The 20,638-nt window shown below is 42.1% G+C and overlaps 1 protein-coding gene across 4 annotated transcripts in view; it reads left to right on the top strand.

Annotated features, from left to right (window-relative positions):
- robo3 (roundabout, axon guidance receptor, homolog 3 (Drosophila)) overlaps positions 1 to 14,060 on the top strand; it is a 75,205-nt gene extending 61,145 nt beyond the window's left edge. For 2 of the 4 annotated variants that reach the window (XM_029447707.1, XM_029447705.1), the window contains 16 exons: positions 990 to 1,156; positions 1,272 to 1,393; positions 1,538 to 1,754; positions 2,290 to 2,414; positions 3,320 to 3,503; positions 4,004 to 4,246; positions 4,547 to 4,586; positions 4,771 to 4,910; positions 4,996 to 5,277; positions 5,855 to 6,002; positions 6,514 to 6,732; positions 7,302 to 7,495; positions 7,765 to 7,872; positions 8,661 to 8,828; positions 10,181 to 10,323; positions 13,234 to 14,060. In XM_029447707.1, the coding sequence (XP_029303567.1) occupies positions 990 to 1,156; positions 1,272 to 1,393; positions 1,538 to 1,754; positions 2,290 to 2,414; positions 3,320 to 3,503; positions 4,004 to 4,246; positions 4,547 to 4,586; positions 4,771 to 4,910; positions 4,996 to 5,277; positions 5,855 to 6,002; positions 6,514 to 6,732; positions 7,302 to 7,495; positions 7,765 to 7,872; positions 8,661 to 8,828; positions 10,181 to 10,323; positions 13,234 to 13,245 (2,512 nt within the window). In that variant the 3' untranslated portion in view covers positions 13,246 to 14,060. Of the gene's footprint in view, positions 1 to 989; positions 1,157 to 1,271; positions 1,394 to 1,537; positions 1,755 to 2,289; positions 2,415 to 3,319; positions 3,504 to 4,003; positions 4,247 to 4,546; positions 4,587 to 4,770; positions 4,911 to 4,995; positions 5,278 to 5,854; positions 6,003 to 6,513; positions 6,733 to 7,298; positions 7,496 to 7,764; positions 7,873 to 8,660; positions 8,829 to 10,180; positions 10,324 to 13,233 lie in introns of all 4 variants that reach the window. The other 2 variants (XM_029447706.1, XM_029447704.1) reach the window with 1 other exon arrangement.
- Positions 14,061 to 20,638: the final 6,578 nt, after the last annotated feature.

Raw genomic sequence — 20,638 nt, 5'->3', positions numbered from 1 at the left:
ACAGTACATTCATAGTGAAAAAGGAAGAGGGGAATGGGGTTGAAGGGTGGAGGGGTAATGCATCTGGGGGAGTGCCACAAGGCTGAGAACATGCCCTCATTTCCTGCTGGCAGCTGGGCCTTCTTACAAGCCTCATTACGTTATTCAGCAGGACAGCAAATCGTATTATTTGGAGATCTTCTAATGATCACAAAGTTCTCTGTACGGAGTGACTTTGCTCACATCTGCCATTGTTTACCAGATAGAAAATATTAAAGGAAGCCAAAAATAGATCCTGCTATTGCCTGGAGATCTTCTTAGTTAAACTGTGTAGCTGCACATCAAATCAGCGTCGCAAAGCACCGCTGAATGTAGTAAGAAGCATCAGCAGACACAGGCATTCACATTTATAAGTACTATACTTAAAGGTGGAGTCAGCGATTCTAATTCAATACACTTTATCTCCTCACAGTCCACTAGCTGATGTTCACACACAGCCTTGCCTCTATAAATCACACAAATACAAAGTGGCTCAGAGCAATCTTACACAGTATTGCATGAGTAATAATTACCTAAATATGTAATACTATACTATCCAGTTTATTTACTAGTATATCAGCCTAGGAGTCTCTGATTGGTTGTTTGCACTGGAGTCTGTGAACAGCATCAGGAGGAGTAGCAGGAGGCAGAGGAAGAGATTATCCATCTCATGCACTTCTGTCAGGCAGTTCGAGCAAAAATGACAAAAGGTTATTTTTATAAAAGTTACAAAACATAACTTTAAGTACATCTTCCTGATTATTCTGCAAGGATGGGCATGATAAATGAATATGTAATGCTCCAGTGAAGTGTTACTGTTACGCATGAGATACAGTGTAATGTAGCAGCAGTGAAACCACATGTAATGTGAGAAGGCACATTAGTACCTGCGTTGTCTTAGATTACGGATAACATTTGGTTGGTAAATATCCTAGTCTGTACCTCACTATGTTTCTTCTATCCTTACACAGCCAATCAGCAGGCAGCACATGGCAGACTGTAGCAGACATGGTCAAGATGGAAACGCACACAATCACCGGCCTTCTCCCCAACACCATCTACCTGTTCATTGTCAGAGCTGTCAACGCCTACGGCCTGAGTGACCCGAGCCCCATCTCTGAGCCTGTCAGAACACAAGGTGAGTTTGTTCCTCTCACACCAGATGTAACATGATTCTAGAAGTGTGAGAAACACCACAGTCATGTATGCTCATGCATTGGTAGCAGAGAAGTGAATATGTGCGTTTCCCTCAGATGTGAGTCCTACGGGTCAGGGAGTGGACCACAGGCAGGTGCAAAGGGAGCTGGGAGAGGTGGCCGTGCAGCTGCAAGAGCCCGTCACACTTACAACATCTTCCATACGAGTGTCTTGGACTGTGAGTGGCTCCTTGTTTTATTTAGGGAAGGAGCATTTGAGGGTTCAGTTAGAGGTAGAGAATGGAGGAATTAACCATTTCACTTCATCTCCACCTCTCTTCTCTCTCATCTTTTTATAATTTCCCGATTGTCAATTCTTCAAGGTTGACCGTCAGTCTCAGTACGTCCAGGGCTACCGCCTCTTCTACCGTCCCAGCGGTGGAACCTGGCTCCTCCAGGACATCAACTCCCCCTCCGAACGCAGCACCATCCTCACCAGCCTGCTCAAAGGAACTGAGTACGAGATAAAGATCCGTCCCTATTTCGATGAATTCCAGGGAAAGGACAGCCGAACTTTACTGGTTCGAACCCCAGAAGAGGGTAATTCATCTGGTGACTTCTGAAACATAAGAAAACGTCTTTTAATAAAATAGGATAGGCTTTCTCTGACATTGCGGGGCCATGAAAATGGCTGTTCATTAGCCCGTCTGACACCACATGAATCTCAGTAATGTTATCTCATTCTGCGGTTAATTTTATATCCTCTACAATTTGGGTTCATTTATATTGATCCCTTTTTTCATTCAATTCAGCTTCCACACAGTGATTTTTGCAGCCTGAAGTTTTCAGCAGCTTTGTATTAGTTGATCCAAACTCGAGATTAAAAATAAGGCCTGCCTGAGTATCTTTGTATGGGAAAAAAATACATTACATTTTTAAAGCACTCGATAAAAGTTAGTTTCCCCTCCTGCTACAGCTCACTTTCATGTTCCTTGACTTGTGTTTTTACTATGCTCTCTTTCTTTAACTTGAGCAGTTTTCAGTTGAAATGTTTTGTACTCACTTGTCATGATTACTGCAGTCACTGTGCTCACTATAAGTATGTTGATGAAATGCTGTCCCCCACCTCTCACAGTCCCCAGTGCCCCACCCAGAGCTATTACCGTGGTAACAGTGAAGCTAAGCAACAGCTCCAGCATCAGCGTCTCCTGGGAGCCTCCACCCAGCGAGATGCAGAACGGCATCATCCAGGAGTACAGGGTAAACACCTCAGCCGGGTCCAGTCACAAGTGTGACACGCAAGCAGTGTCACTGTTATATTTCAAGGCAACAAGCGCCAAACACCTGACAAGGAAATAAATACACATAAGCACGTGTGAAAAGAGTGCAAAGGTCACCCCAATTGAATAGGGTTCAGAATTCAGTCGATTACTTACATTAAGGCAATTATATGTTGTATTACAAGTTTTCTAAAATGATGTGGTTTAATATGCAAATGATGCATCATCTTATTAAATGTGTGTTCATGTACACACCTTTCCGGAATAGAAATGTGAATAAAGCAGGTTTCATTTGTTCACATATTAGAGTTAAAGGTTTTTACAGAGAGGATTTTGGATCTCTCTTTGTATCATTCTGTAAATCAGAAAATGCTGTCAACAGCCATAAAAAGTCAATTTCCAGCAAGTTTTTAGTAATAAGTGTATAAATGAAGCTCTGAATGACGTGTGAACAAAGCTCTCTGTACAAAACTTCAGAATATAGAGTGAAAGTGGAACGTTTGGTGTATGTAAGTAAGTGCTGCTGAAGTGGAGGTTTCTGACTCAACAACACTGAAAACTGCCTTTAAATATATGTATTGTAAATTTAGATATATAGAATAAATATATAATATTTAGTTCATTCTGGTTCCATGCAGAGATAAAAACCTTGTCAAAGGGAAAGATCAATCCTAAAACTGTACTGCACACTGGTTAGTGGTCAGGTTCAATGACTGCTGTACATTTAACACAGAGAATATCACTGATCACACTGATGAAATATTGCAGCCTATATTTAGATGTTTCATCTGAGAATGAAAATACAAATAACTGAAGTGTCACAAAAACTAAGCAGGGAAATGTGCTGCATAATAAATGCGATGCCAACATTGTGTATCCCATCAGGTCTGGTGTGTGGGCAGCGGCGGCGACAACCAGACACGCTACTACATCAACAGGACGGTGGACGGAAACACCTTGTCCACAGCGTTGAAAGGCCTGATGCCCGGCGTGCTCTACCAGGTGGAGGTGGCAGCTGTGACCAGCGCCGGCACAGGCACCCGCAGTCAGCCGGTGTCTGTGCTCATCAGTAAGTCCATGACAAAAACAGCTGTGTAAATAAGAGTGGGCCGAGATGCAAACATTTAGAAAAGTTAAGTTCATTTAAAAATGATGTCAGCATCTTTGCTTTCTGTTTATATTGTTAGCGATGCTAGCGCTGTTGCCCAATAGATGGCTGTCTGTCATCATCACACATGTATGGTCCCAGAGGATGAATCTTGATCATTTGAGTGATTCATCCACTTTTCTTCTTAAGAGCTTAAGTCGCTTTAATATCATCATCAGGTCAACATTTGAATCAGTCCAAACCTTTGGTTTTTGACCACATGCATACAAAATGAATGAAAATCCTATAAATACTATTACTGTCTAACATTATACATTCAGTTTCTATTGTTTGGCTATACAATATGAAATACACTGGATGGTTAACACAACATTTCAACAAAGATGGTGAAATGATCTGTAGTTGTCTCTCAGTTCTAATTATTATCATATTTTGCCCTCCCTCCCGTTTTCTTTCCCCAGAGCGGCCAACTGAACAGCCCTCCATGCCTGGCGGCGGCGGTGGCACCAGCGACGGCGGTGAGGAGGGCAGCGTGAGTCTGGCCGAGCAGATCACCGATGTGGTCAAGCAGCCGGCATTCATTGCCGGCATTGGGGGAGCCTGCTGGGTCATCCTCATGGGCTTCAGCGTCTGGATCTACTGCCGGCGCAAGAAGAGGAAGGAGCTGAGCCACTACACTGCCTCCTTCGCCTACACGCCAGCAGGTCAGGGAGAATGACTGACATGTAGAAGGAGATATAGTTCCCACTCTGTTTCTGATGTTTCATTGTGGAAGGTGTGGAAATGACCTAAGGTGGAATTCAGATTGCAGCCCAAGGCATTTCATATTTATACATTTGATTTATTTAACAAAAAAGGGAAGAATAACCATTAAAAATGATTGCAATGTGCATTTGCAAATGAGAACAGCTGATCTTGAAAATAAGCATTTTTGAAAAGCACTGTATCATCCCCGAGTCCGTTTCTCCCTCTCATCACTCTCTGTTTCTCTCCGTCTTCTGCAGTTGGTTTCCCTCATGGAGAGGGAACAGGACTCAATGGAAGGTAATTAAATAATCTCCCCCATTTATATCTTGTTATCTATCAGTATACTGTTAGAGTTCACAGTAATCTATAGACTGGACTGATTATTGTAAATGTTTCTCACTGTCTATCCAGCTTTTTCTTTGCTGTTGCTGTTGTACTGTGTCGCACCGTGTCTTGAAGTAATGCCAGAATGTCTCTGTAGGCCCGGCTTGCTGGGAGGCAACATGGGCAACTACCCATGGCTGGCAGACTCTTGGCCCACCACCAACCTGGTCCACAGCGGTAAAGAGGCAGTCAACTGCTGCACCACCAATCATGACACAGCTGAGCGATATTACAATGGTAGGACAGAATCTTTTGGGAGACACAGTATGTGAACACCTGTGTTTGTATTATTGTGCTAAATATGACCTCCATCCCTGTGTAGAAGCTGGAATCTCCAACTACCTGAATCAGACAGAAAAGTACAGCATGGGCGGCTCCACCGAAGGTCCCATCTACAGCACCATCAACGCCACCAATGAAGACCTACACAACTTCACCTACGCCCAGCACACCTCCACCACTCCCTACGCCTCCACCTCCATCATGCCTTTCACCAACCAGACGCAGGCGTCGGCCCACAGTGGCGAGCAGCTGGATGACGGACACTGGATCACCCAGCCAGGGCCGTCTGGAGCTCAGTACGCCCAGCCAGACCGCTGCAATGGTGAGGAGGGCAGCAGAACCAGTTCAGCTTGTGTTTAGTTCCTTTCAAAAGCAATGCATTATCTGCCACCATTTTGCATCTCATCACTTCCTATTATACCTCCAGAGCCATCAGCTCTACTGACCCTACGTCTCATTCCACACTCCCAGTGGCTTCCAGACTATGAAAATTATATCAAAGAGCTTTCTTTTTTCTTAAGCTGTTCAAATAATATGATGACTGCATGACTTTTCTTGTTCTGGTTTTATAACCCATGAGTTTCCTGTACTATTTTCACATTTATCTATAATGCATTAAGAGTTTAAATGATTAGTCAAGCAAGTACCAGCTTCTTAATATGAGGACTTCCTGCTATTGTGTGTGATATTAAACTGAAGGTTTTCAGGTTGCTGGTGCAATTTGAAGACGACACCTTTGACTTTACACCTAGTTTTTACCCTTCTTTCATACCCACATTATTATCTTTCAGCCATGCTGGCATGTGTGTCTTCTGTCAATTATGCTCATGATGAATTGGCTCAATGTGACAAAGTATCTTCTTCAAGTGAATCATTGTGTTTCTCTGTCTGTTTTATAGGTAAGCCCAAGCAGAAGGCGATGGGTAAGGCTGTCAAGACACCGTCTCTGACCTGGATGGAGGCGTTGCCCCCACCTCCCCCCACTGGTGAGCTGGAACAGTGTGAGCCGGACAAGCTGCCCCCAGAGCACGAGGACATGGACATAGGGTGAGTCAGATTCCCTCCCTTTCACATATCTCTATAAATGAGTACATTGCTCCACCATCTTGTAGACTAGTCACCTTTAACAGGCACATTAAGTGTTGAACCCCACAAGGCTCTTATGCCTCTGGCTTTAACAACTCAATTACCTTAGTGTCTGTCAATAGCTTTAGTGATTAAACTGTTTCCCCCACCCTTAAAACACCATGTGCTGTGTTCCTCCTTACCAGCCACTCTCTGCAACCTCAGAGCAAACGATCATTCAGTATAACGCTCGAAGCAGCAATCCCACCCAAGTAGAAGCTTAGCCTCCTGCAGTTTTGCCAACGGCAAGGCCCTCTAACTTGAGTCGAGCCTGAAAGAACAGCATTAATGTTTAAGTAGCTTCATATTTTGTTAGAACTGAAGGCACCAGCCAGACAATAGACCTCTAAACAATGTGTTGATAGGAACACACACCTACATCTACATATCTTACTGTATCATCTAGCTGTAACACTCCTCTTTGTCTGTGTAGCTCAGATGAAGAGTGGTGTCCCCCCCTCCCTGAGAGGACCTATCTGATGGAGGGCTGCGAGGATGGACCCTCTCCCCCACAGAGGAACAACGCCTCCTCTCCAGCCACCTCCTACAGTCACCAGTCGACCGCCACACTCACCCCGTCGCCTCACGAGGAGCCCCGAGCCCCCCATGACATCCCACGCCTCAACCAACTAGACAGCCAGCAGCTGTCACGGTACGTGAAGAGGCTCGGCATTAACTGCCAGCTGATGGTTGTGTTCATATTGTACCTTTGACTTTAAAGCAATGTAACGTTGTGCAGACAAAATAACACAGTTTTACTGTTATAAATGAAAAGTGAAATTCACAAACCATAAAATGTACCTTTGCCACTACAGCCTCATTACATCTGGTATGAGCAGAAGTGTAAAGTGGCTAATGTTAGCAAACTTTAAATGCTAAGTGTACACATACATAATCTCACTTTAATAATGCATTTTGACACTTTAACCAAAATAATTTGTTCATATTCAGGAAAAACTACATCATTGTAATACATTTATTGCTTTTACTTTTACAGTGCCAATGCTCATTGACCGGTGTTCCCTTGGCCAGATGTTAAATTCTTTTTTAAATAACAATAATGCAGATAAAATTATAACAGGAGAAAACAGGCACAATACAAGGAACCGGAAACTGGATAAAAAAAAATATACACAATTTATACAGTTTTGCAAACCTCTGTGTGACTTAACTTCCTATTCGTTCAGTCCAGTAACACGTTGCCCTTCCTTCCCATAGCAGAAGGTTAGCCTGCGGTCTAGTGCCAGTTCCCCAGGCACCGAGCCCGCTACTCACCCAGTCCAACCCCAACCTCTCCGGCCAACAGCATCACGGCTCATCAGAGGCTGGCACGCTGCAGTGCCAAAGTCCTGCCCATCGCTGCCTCCACAGCCAGGGGCCAGCTCTGAATGAAGACAGCGTCAGCACTACACCCGGTAAAGTTAATGGCAGTGTGCTCACGCATACAAGCCTGCACATTACACACACACACACACACACACACACACACACACACACACACACACACACACACACACATACACACACACAGGCGCATAAGAAAAGAAGAACATGAAAGCAGAACACCCTAGAACAGTGAGACCACAGCGTTGACTCACTGTTTGTGTTTTAAATATGCATTGAATACATAAAATGCTCCGTGTCTGTTGAGTATGTCTGATTGTTTTCCCCTCTCCTCATACAGTGCACAGCCGCTCATCCCCAGCAGAAGCATGCACCCATCCCAACCAAAAATCTCGAGTGAAAAAAAAGGTGTCTAAGAGTTCAGCATACAGAAGAGATGTACAAGGAGGTGCGTGCATCTCAAATACGTTCTCTTCAGAGGGACAGTAACTGCTACATTTCTGTTTTTCATAATTGACAGTTCAGATAAAAGGTGTTATTTTGCATAAAAGTGACAACGACACTGTCGTTGGACATCGAGTGTTCTCAGGAGCTGAATATGCAGCTCTACTGCAAAAGAGGAATTCATGTCCGCTGTGATTTTCTGTTTCTTTTCATTGCTCTTTGTCAGTGAGTGAATAAATAAACCCAAATAATCCAGCTCTTACACATTCTGCAACCCTATCTGTGATTGAATACCTGCACCTGGCACAAAGACGAGATGTGGGGCCAGTGTTCCTTTTATGTACGTGGATTTGATCTGTAATGATATTTCACAGACGCACTGCAGACACCCTGTGTTGACCAGATTAACCAGATTACAGATTGGAAATGATAATTATCTAAAGTGGCACGACATTGTGAATCCAGTAAGCTTGAAACTAATTTAACAGCACATGGCTGCAACTCACACCATCAGAACCCTTATTTAAAAAAACAGAAAGTCCTTTTAATTAACTTTTTTTAATTGAAATGTAATTTTCTAAAGGAAAAGAATACTGGTACTCTCGGGTTCCTACTCTATTATACACGGGAAAACACACAACAATAACAAAACTGCTCTCAATCTTTCTTTTAAAGCAATACAAAGCTATTATGTAACAGAAACTCTAAAATGAGGTCAAATGCATCAACTGAAAAAAGTCTGAACTCAGTCATTGTTCATGCATGTGTTTCCCTCCATTTCTCTCTGTTTAGACCTGCCCCCACCTCCAGAGCCGCCCCCAGGGGGGGAGAGGTTGCCGGGTCCCCAGGGGTGCATGGAGGCCAGCAACATGGTGAACGGCGCTCTGTCATCCCTGGAGAGGAGCGAATACAGCAGCAGTAGCCACCAGCGGAAAGGCTCGGGACAGAAACAAGCCGACAGTATGTAGTACCTTAGTCAGAATTTAGTTTAAGGGTAGCAGAATCTTCAGGATCTTCCTGAAATATTTCAGTTCTTATTCTTCGCGTGCAAACACGTGACAAAACTGTGTAATGTATGCGTGCGACGCCATGTTGGATGATATACAAATCAACAATGGCATCTAAAGCGAACAACAACAACAATACAACTCCGACTTCTTCAAAGTATTTTGACTCTCTGGAGTCCTCTGCAAAAGCAGGATTCAGAGGAAAAAGTCCAAATTTGCGGCCGTGACCCATACACGCTAAAGCCGTGAGTTTGTGCTTTGTGAGTGAGAAGAGCGGTGATGTTATCCTCGCACACTGTGATTGTATGGCGGGATTAAGCGAAGCATGTTCTCACATTGGTGCTTTGCTTTTCGCAAGTGAAGTAGTCTCAAGAATAAGCCAAACAAAAACATGCACAGAAGAAAAGAGCAAATGGCTGCCATCACATGTAAAGAAAGTGCCTTATTTACCAGTCAGCGATATGGAGAAGTAAGGTCTTACAGTGTTCGGGTATATCATAAGCACAAATGTTTAACGTAAACATTGAAAACATAGCTTTAGCATGAGCTCTTACCAGATATAAAGTGGACGCCACACACACGGGTGAATTGTGCTTTGTCTTCTGTTAAATCCTCACGAGTTATGTTGCTAAACCATCTTACGGCGTTTGGTAGACAGTAATTCATCCCTCTTTTGTGGATCGTTGTTTTTGATGATTTTAGGAAGTCTAAAGAACCGTTTCTCTGGGTCACGAGTAGCGTTATGACCACAATTATACACTGCGCACACGATTGGCATTTTCTTTCAATCTTAGACGTTTAAATACAAAGAAACTTACGAAGCGTTGCAGCAACTCACACGTGAACGGGCGCCGTCTTGGTTGTATATATCAGCCAACATGGCTGATTTACGGGTTGGGAAATAAGCGTGACGTCACATGCACATGATCTATAGAAGAAATGGGATAAAAAGATAAGACTTGAGAGTATAATGTGTACAGTGTTGTAACAACGCTCACTTGTAGCCTCTTTACATGTATGCTGTACTAGTATGCCCTACTGGAGAACTGCAGGATTTTCTCCTCAAGTGTTACACAGTAAAGTGAGACACACAGATTTGTGTCCATGACTGGTTGCCAGATTATCAATTTCTTAACGCCTGTGTCACATTTATAACATGCAGCTATATTCTTAAGTTAGTGGCCATAAATGAAAAGACAAGGTGATGATGGCTCTCTGCAGCAGAACATCTTCATTGTAACACTAAGACACTGCACTGCCTTCACTGTTAACAACATCTTGTTTCTCTGCTGATTTCCTTCTCAGATGAGGAGATGATGCCGTACAGCAGTAAGGCCACTTACCTTTCCAGAAGTCAGATCTCCAGTAACTGCTCGACCACAGGAAGCTCCTCATCCAGAGGCTCCACCGGCTCCCGGGGGCTCAACTCAGCCAGGAAACACAACGAGGTGAGATGAAGCAATGCAAATGATTTTATAATTCCACTGTGGTTTTATGCAAAGAAAAATGTTCTCTTTTCACCGCAAATGGGTTTAATAATTGATGCTTTTAGATATTTATGAGCACGGTTACAAAGCGTATTGCTGCCTGGGAAAGGTTCATGTGGTTTAGTTTTATCTACATACCATTACTTGCACTCCATAAAACACACATAATCTTATCGTGCAGGCTCATGAAAAGAGCTTCTACAGTCCCTTGTTGCCCACACACACATGCACACACACACACACACACACACACACACACACACACACACAGGCTCATACATACAGATGCACCATTACATCTACTCATAATAGGCTTAACAGTAGGAAACAATGTTCAGCGTGCACGCCCACTGCTCTCTTTCTGGAGTGCACTTCTGAGGCCATACTTCACTGTGGGAGCGCTCCTTTAAATGCACCCCCTGCAAGCTCCCTTGCGACAAGCTGGTGTCTTTTATGGCAGAACAAGCTGTGCCAGCCGAATGGAGAGCTCTGCAGGAGTTTCATGCTAGTGAGGCAACACTGTGTTTGACATGTCCCTCAACATTACTGTGGAGGTAGTAGCTGATAGAAGGCCTAGACAGTTGTGTAAATCACTTTACGCAGCTTGTCCACTAATCACACAGTTTGATCCCTGGCTCCTCCTGTCCACATCTCACAGTGTTCTTGAGTGAGACTCTGAGCCCCAAGTTGCTCCCGATGAGCAGGTCAGCTCACTACTCCTTTCAGAGAGTGAGTGTGAAAGTAAAGGGCCTCCACCAACATGGTGTTCATTGGACAGGATGGGTATGACAACTTGTACTCTGAGTTTACTACTAAGTAGTTATAGTAAATATAATTAGTTACTTGTTTTTTCTTTACTTCTAGGCAACATGAGTTAAATTGCCTGCGTAGCAACAATCAAACAAGTTATAAGAAAACCATTAGAATTTCATTTGAAAATAAATGACATTGAACCAAGTTGGCCAACACAAGCAGTTTATGAGAAATGGACAGTGTAGCAGCTTTGATGCTTTCCTTTACTGCTGTAGTCGTTAAGTTTAGTGCAGTAACCTGAGGCGTCACCATAAAGCTGCGTGTGTGTGGAGAGAGGATGGCTGTCATGGGTCAGCCAACGCTCACCTCAACGCACATCTGACATGGGAATGTAGCAAAGCAACTTGTAAAAGGGACACACACACACACACACACACACACACACACACACACAATTGCTCTTTTCACTTTCTCTCCACACATACACACAGCTCCCTTGTATCTCGTGCCTCTCAGGTCACCCCCCTGTGGAGCAGTAAGGAACACCTCACCCCCCTCACTGACCCTCGCTGACCCTTACTGACCTTTTCACGCCTTGCCGGGGACATGAAAGCTTTGCAATAAAGTTTGGGGTGTTTCTACAGGAAGTCTGGGTTAGGTTACCCCTTCCTCCTGTCATGCTGCTGACTGCTATCTTTGCCCTTTGACCACGGAGGACAACCAGGCAGTTGTTGCTGTTCTGCGGTGTGTTACATCAGCTCTGAGGCTGGGGGCACAATACACATGTGCACTGAAGGGGGATATCACATATGGAATCAGCGGCATTGGATAGACATGGATGAGAAAAACACTCGACTGCTGGTTAGATTCTGGGTAACACAAGAGGACAACGTCACTAAACCAAACTTTGTTCATGCTAAACGGGTGCTTTTAATTTGAAATTTCTAAAGATTTTTTTGTTCAATCTTAAATCCATAATTCATCTATTCACTTATCATGAACACTGATCCTCTCTGTTCAGTGATGTTGGATGTAAAATGAGTATGATGATGTGTAATTAGAATACTAGAATGGCAAGTTCAATGGTGCAAGTTCACTTGCTCCTCAGATGTTCCCACTTCCTGAGTTCGGAAGTCGTTCTTCCGACTTCGGTGTATTCCAGTAGTTCTTCTGTAATCCTGCTGACACACAGACAAACAAACCAAGCAGAAAACATTACCTCCGTGGCGGAGGTATAAAGAACATAAGACTAAACTAGCATACATAAAAATGATTAAACTTTTAGATGTTGTTTCTGTCTTCATCGTCCTCCTCTGCCTCGCAGATTATATTGCCACTTTGTTAATGATGTGTTTTCTGTCTCCATTATCTGTTCTCAGCTATTTATTTGCGTTGTTTGATGTATGCTTATATAAGATAGTATGACAGTCATCAGAGATGAAAGGACATTCATTAAACTTGCAAACCGTCACTTCTAGATATGTGTTGTACCAAATGATGTGTGTCGCAGCTGAATCAAAGTTTCTCGTCTTAAACTGACTTCCACCCAGCAACGTTAAATAACAAAGGCAGAGAGCTGAAAGCTGTAGACTGTTAACTGCACAACTCTTGTTTTCACACTGAATGAGTCCAAATTTCTTTGTATGGTTTACAGCATTCACTATTAGTGAGCCGTGTGTATTTGATATACAGCATGGCTTACAGAAACATTACGTGTTTCAGCATCCTCCACCATGGAGAGTTAAAAAGCGCTTCACAGCAGAGACTTGCTCTTAAATGCTGCTTTGAGAAACACTAGTACAAATGTAAAGAATTGGGAAGTGGGGTTCAGATTGAGAAGAATAGATTGATGTCATTGTCCCTGACACTCATTCCTGACAGCAGTCATTACAGTTGTGATTCAAAAGCATGGCCAGAATGAGTCTTCTGGTTTGAACCAGTACAATACATATTCAGCGTATCCAAGCAATCCAATAATTAATATATGATTCAATACATTACTATAGTGTATAAAACTGTAGGAATGCACTAACCAGTCTGTAAAACTTTAGTATAATTACATACGCTGACGGCTGCCGTGTTCTATGTAATGTTGAAATATTTCTTCTGTCTTCCCAGGAAATGAGATAAGGACTCTGTCAGTGCACCTTTGATGCCTCCTTCATCCACCATCTTTCCCCTGTGGACACACTGAGCTGGACAGGAGGAAAGCTTTTGGGTTTTGCTGTGAAAGAAAGCAACAACAGACTTTACATCATGTTTTTTTGGTATTACTACGATTATTTATGAGCAATGGAGTTCATTTCTCTCCTTTGATTTGTAAATACCTGTGTGTGTACTGTTATTTTGTGGGCTCTGGATACAGGGAAAGAGACATATATTGTATTTATGAGGATAAAAAAACAAAACATGTAAAAAAAGTCTGTTATTATAAATAAGCTCATGTCTTCTTGAATGTGCCAACCTTTTTGTCAAAATGTATACTTTTTGGAAAAGCATTAACTACTGTTGCACTCTCTTGTTGTGATGGCTAAACAACGGAAAATATGAAGCACAAAGTGTGTTTGCTGGTTAAGAGGGGCGGTTAGAAAAGCCAAAACGAGCGGGTTCTCGCTCCTGGAAGGACGCCTCAGCCCGAGCGCTTTCCCCCCGGGACCCCTGCACCCATCTAGTCCGCAAGAATGTCGTACTTTTCTATGTTTCCTTTGGCTTTTCTGCTGCAAAACGTTCCAGTGTGCCAGCAGACAGACAAGCTTTATAAAAGTTTGATTGTAACCCCTCCCGCTCCTCTCTCGCCCCTGTTCGTCTGAGAGACTGTTTGCTGCAGTTGTGAGATAACATTTGCATATACTCCTTCCAAAACAAACAGAAACATGTCTGTGGACTGACTTTTTTGTACTCTTGTTGTTTTGTAAATGTACAATAAAATACATTTGCTGATCTAAGCCTTTGCTCATTTCTTTGGAGCAGCTTCCAGGGAGTGTAGTACTGTGTGTTGCTTTTTCATGCGAGGTCTCCATGTTTTATCAGTCGTGTCTGTTCCTTCCATGACAATTATCTGGCAACATTACATCAAGGACAACACTGGAGACACATGGGCAGTGTTAGTATATTTCATATTGGAAGACTTTTTGACTTCCTCCACATCTCATACCACACCTACACAGATAAACGCGAATGAAAATATATTACCTCAAGAGAAATGGATGCAAAAACATTCGTAGTCAAACATCCAGAAATATTTAACAATAGGTTCACATTTCTTCAACTCTGTATTTAAAGCAACAGCATTCTGCCCTCATGTAAAATGCAACAGTTTCTGGTTGCTGTAATTCTTCTTCCTGTCCATCGGCGTTAGAGAGCTCCCGACATGATTGCAATGTAAAAGATGTGTTTTTTAAGAATGCAGTGTTCTTTGATAAGATATACATCCTGAAGCTAACGTGACGCATCAAAACAAATCAAGTTGGTATCTTGCAAAGTAAAAATTCTGTAATGATGTAATTCTGTCTTCATGTTTCCCCGGACACTGTTTCCTTGATGCGCTGCAGTGGAGAGGAAGTAATGCACCCACTTGCTGAACTTGCATTGTCGCACTGAACAAGGACGGTGGATTGTGTCCTCCATCTCTTACATTAGAATCAAATTAGGACCTGACCTCTCAGCCAGTATGAACAAAAGCATTTTTATTTTATTTAGTTAGTTTTGTTTTAAGATGGACTTAAAAATGTAAATCTATCTTTTAAGTCTTGGGTAAATTCATCACAAATGTAATAAATGAATACATCGGTGCATGTATTTGTTGCACCTGTGCGTTGACTGGTGAGTAGAGCTGCACATTATTAACTGAAAACAATGTTTTTCTGTCCATCCTCTCATATTCTCCCAACATTCTTAGGATATTTGCCTAAATCTATGTAGCAGACTCAGATCTGAGATTCTTCTTGATGTTCAGTAAGTCATATAAGTAATCCACCAAGTGAAGGCTGAAACTGTGTCCACTTGTGTGTTACTGCAAACTTCTACCAACTCCTGAAGAAAGTCTGAAACATTCAGCATCTAAACTTCTTGAAGCCTTCAACTCCCTGAACACACTTTTCAGTCAGACCTAAATAAATAAAAATAACTCTCTTATTGCTGAAGTTTGCTTCTTAATCTTCCAATGCCCCATTCTTGCTCCAACTTCACAGCGCACTGCACCTGGGTGAGTGCTGTGCGCGCTGAGGAGCATGAAATTGGCAAACTCGCTACTCTGAAAGTGCAACACACACTCCCTCCCGCTGTCCACCTGAGACAAGGCATGCATTACCCTCTGGTGCTCTACAGATGCTCGCTGTGTCTTGGCGTTCACAAAGTCTCCAACTCTCAGCTCAGACACACACTCAGCACCATCTACATGAATAGCCCAGGGTGCATTGCTTCTCTCGGTGCTCTGTGCTCAACTGAAAGGAGCAGGATGGAGATGCTCCAGCACAGCCTTGAAGCAGTGCACAGATAAATATAAAAATATAGAATATTCAGGCTTATCATTTAATACATCAGTGTTAATATGTAGCACAATATAATGTTTCAGATAGTTCTAAAGCATTTAACATAAGGAATAAGCACAAGAAATTCAGAATAGTCAAAAAATAATATATTGTCATTTATCCTCTAGAGGGGTGTCAAACTCATTTTAGTTCAGGGGCCACATGCAGCACAATTTGATTTCAAGTGGGTCGGACCAGTAAAATCACAGCCTAATAACCTATAAATAACCGCAACTCCAAATTCTTCCCTTCGTTTTAGTGCAAGAAAGTACAAGTACATTCTGAAAATGTTAAAATGTTATCTTTTTACAAAACATTATGAACAACCTGAAATTTCTTAAGAAAAGAAGGTGCAATTTCAACAATATTGTGCCTCAGTTTATCATTTACACATGTGCATTACAACTTACAGATCAGTGTATCTACAAAGGCACAACACATTTCGTCACAGGTATCTGGAACAGTATTTTACTTTATGATCAAAATAACAATTTTTTACACTTTGCAAAGTCATCCCGCGGGCCGGATTGGAACCTCTGGCGTGCCGGTTTTGGCCCCCGGGCCCCATGTTTGACAGCCCTGCTCAATAACATGTCCCATGTACTGGCAAGTCTGTAAGTCAAATTGAATGCTTTAGAATGTATTTGATGATGTACATACAGATAAACGGTGGAACATTCTGTATGTGTAAAACTAAAATGTTTATTACAGTACAGGTGTTTAGGGTCGGATCCTGTGAGGAACTAGAGAGAAGAAATTACAGTTGGATTTAGTCGAATTTCACTGTAACTACGTTTTCTCAATCTGGGTGCTGTACAGTACTACTACAGGACTTCAGTATTAACAATCTAATAATCTCATATTTAATATAATACCACTCATAGGGGACTCACTTCTAATATTTTAATGACATTTAGTTGATAACACTTTGCTGTTATCAGCATGTGCTCTTACTTGAATGCAGGACTTTTACTTGTTGTATTGGAGTGTTTTTTATATTGTTGTATCTGTGCTTTTACTTAAGCAAAGAATAGTTCTTCCCCCTGACTGACTGCATTTCTGTCACATGAAGATTTTAATGTTTATTAGTTTAAAGTTTGTTTGTGCTTTGGACAGTATTACTTTTGTTTCCTAGGCCATGAGGGGAGGCTCGCTCACTTCGCTCTGCATCGGCCAATCGGCTCGCCACTCCCTCTCTGCGAGTGGGACCCAGATTCCCCTCAAACAAAACTGCCTGTTTGCTATCCTGGCTCCAAAATGGTGGAACGACCTCCCCATTGATGTCTTCACACCGTCGCAGACTGAAAACTCACCTGTTTCCACTGCAGCTCGGCCAATGAAAAGAAAGAAAGTAAAAAAAATAAAAATAAAGAATTCTGCTAAAAGTTAATGGTTGAATTTTTATTCTATTGTTGTTGTATGTTGCACTTAAAATATTGTAACTATTTGAAGCTAATGTACTCGCAAGGTTCTTGCTGTTCGGAGTTGTATCCTCATGATTGTTTGCACTTATTGTAAGTCTCTTTGGACAAAAGCGTCAGCTAAATGAACTGTAATGTAGTTCATACACTGATGGCTGATCAGGATTCAATCTAAAGCTCATTCACACACACTCACACAAAATACTTCAGTATGTCACAGATAACTAAGAACCCCTGACACTAGTCCATTACATTAATGTGTTGCACAGACAAAGAGTTCTAATAAATTATAACTAGTGGAAGACTTCTCCGTTCATTTAATTGATTTTAGGCCACAAAACAGGAATTGGATTTTTTTTTTAAAGCACCAATTTATTTTCTAAGGGGACTAAAGATGGCGTATCAGACAGACCCAGTGAACGGGCTGTTTGGCACTGCTGCTGCAATAATCTCAAGAGGTCAAAAACAAAATGATTCCCTTTCAGAGGGATTAGATGTTCCACTAAATAATATATTCTTATTCTGTATATGTTAACAACCCATTCTCTTGTTTCCCTGGTTAAGGAGTTGCTGTCTTGGAGAGGAAGTCACATGTGTGTCCTTACAGATATTACAATGCTGCATTTTATGTTAGCAGGTTGCTAGCTTTCATGTGGAATTAAAAAAGAAAAAAGAGCAAAGGACAACAGATAAAATGATGAGAAGATTTACGTTAGTGACCTTCTACAGTGAGACCCAACACCCTACCCTTTCCAAGCCCCCCTCAACCCCTCCATCACTCCTTTCTTTTCCCTCTCCCTCAGCTATAAATCACCTTGCTCATTCATTAGACCAGTGTCAGGGCCAGAACGCCCACCGGGGCTGAAGGAAGACGGCCGACGGCCTGAGAGGAGAGAAAAGAGACACAGACAGAAAAGAAAGGATGAAAGGGAGGGGATGGCGTCATTTAAAGCCCTGCTCCCTCATTCCAAAATGCAACACACCAATTTCCATGTTAATTCTCCCTGTGACAGCGAAGATGGATGTTTGTGACTTTTTGGCTGAAGTGATGCATACATAGAGAAGCTAAAATGAAGCCATTATGTAGGAGCAGGGTCACGTAGAAGGTAAATGAGGGGCTTGTGACACAATACAACATATTCCCTATGCATGGTTTAAGAATATGTCGGCTAGTGTTTGGGTGAACAGACGATCATTGCTCCATGCTAACACTTTAGCATGATAACTGGCAGTAAGGCACCAGTGTTATTCGAGTCTTTTTACTTTGATTAACCTGTCCATTTTAAAACCATTTGAGACCCACCATCTCCACTTTGTGTGGAAAGTCCCAACTAGTTATAATCCAAGTCATTTTACAAGATAAAAAAAAAGAGAAAACAAACAAACAAAACATTTAAAGACTTGTTTTATAAATTATCTGAAAAATCCACAGTCACAAAGCTGACACAGGGCCGCATGTTTAGCTTGTGGAAAGTAGACGTTGATATGACGTGGTGATACATGGTTCACATGATAAAAGAAAATGCTAAATGAACAGGGACACACGGATACATCTGGTGTCCATACTTAGTGGGCAAGTTTGATAATAAATGTGCTAATGTGAAAGACATGTGTGTGTGTGTGTGTGTGTGTGTGTGTGTGTGTGTGTGTGTGTGTGTGTGTGTGTGTGTGTTTGAGCAGACAACTGGCCCTGTGTGACTGACAGGGCACTATTGAAACAGATCACCTATATGGGTGCCATTGATTTCCAGTTAATTGAATGATTACCACTTGAGCATGCACCACCACAGCTAACCACAGCTGTCAATCAATGTGAGCGCGTCACTGCCACCTGAACTGCTGCCTGCGTGAAAGTTGGAATTAGTTTATAGAGCACAGACATGGAGACTTTGTTGCACACAGCCCAGTTCCTGTAATCTCACTAAATAGAGTGGTGCTGCTTGTTGTATTATCTGCTACAGCGTATCTATTTTCTCCTCATGTTATATTCTATTTGCTTTGATTCCCTGTAGAATCCTATTACTTCTGTGGTTGCAAAACTAACTTAATTTCCCCCAGGATCAATACAGTTTCATCGTGTTGTATAAGTAGTGCTGCCTATAAAGTAATTGCATGGGGATGAATGGCTGGGGGTTTGTACTAGCTAACCTGAGGATGTAAACATAATCCTGTCAAACTGCTAAATGATTTAACACGAACACGTTTCACATAATGTTATATAAAGGGTCTAGTTTCAGGATCATGCAGGATGCTGCACTGGCAGGTATATAATACATCTAGAAGTCCAGCTAATTATACTCACACACCGCTGCCAATATGTTTGTCTGGTCTTAGAATGGTAATTATCCATGTGGTAAAATAACAGACTCCAGGAAAGACACGCAGTAATTCTACATGTGTATATGTCCATGTGTGTGTATGCAGTGTGTCCATGGTTTCAGGCCATGTCTAATTTGGGTCATTGGTTTGTTGACATGCTATATAAAGCTGGTATTTTGGCATAAACTAAAATCGGTGATGCACAAACCCCAAGAGTGGCATGTGTGTGTGTGTGTGTGTGTGTGTGTGTGTGTGTGTATGAACTAATAAGACAAGCAGACATACTGTACAGTAGTGCTTGATTCATTAATATGTGAGCCTCATAGCGTGTGGTCTCGTCCATCAGTGAGTGTGTGTGCTGCTCAGAGGAGCCAGGGGCTTCATGTAGAAACATATGGCCCTTAGTGAAGGAGACAGAGGAAGGATAATCTCTTGGCCAGTCTAGTACACACACACACACACACACACACACACACACACACACGCGCGCACACACACACACACACACACACACACACACACACACACACGCACACACACACACACACACACACACACACACACTCACACACACACACACACATTATCTATGATCCAATACGTGCTGCGTTGCATATGGATTTTAACTGGACACGATGTGATACACAGTTTAAAGCTTGATCGTTGTGCTTTCATTATTATTTATGTTTTAGACTGCTTTGACTTTACTGCTAATTGCAGGTCTGCTCGACTTTATCTGGAAATAACTGCAAGTGAAGCTTAATCTGATTAATCTTCAAAATAGTTCAAAAAGAGAAAAGACATGAAATTAAGATCTAACTTAATTCTTTCATATGTTTGCTGTGAAACAAAGCTGCCCCTCTTTGAAAAGAACAAATAAATGACCCCTATAACTCACATTCCTGTGTGTTTTTTCAACTCTGGTAATTATGGACAGTTTTGTTTTTTAATACTCCACTTATAAATTCTGATCCTGGCACAACTGTTTGTTTGCAGCTTATAAATGAAAAAGACAGCGAAGCACTTCTCAGCTCAACATTGCTCAGTCTCATTTGACCCGAGCAGCCCAGATACCGGACACGGATTACTTTGGAAAGAGATGTTGTGCTTTGCAGCGGCATGACAAACACAAAGTCTTTGAGGAAGTTGTGTTAGCTTACATACATATTACACAGCTCTTCCTCCATAATAAATCAGAAGTGTGTGCAAATAATCTGTTTCAAAGGAATAAACTAGGCTACATGAAATCATAGG

This window comes from Cottoperca gobio, chromosome 14 (genome assembly GCF_900634415.1).
Source record: "Cottoperca gobio chromosome 14, fCotGob3.1, whole genome shotgun sequence".
NCBI lineage: Eukaryota > Metazoa > Chordata > Actinopteri > Perciformes > Bovichtidae > Cottoperca > Cottoperca gobio.
This window is presented reverse-complemented; position numbering and strand designations above follow the sequence as displayed.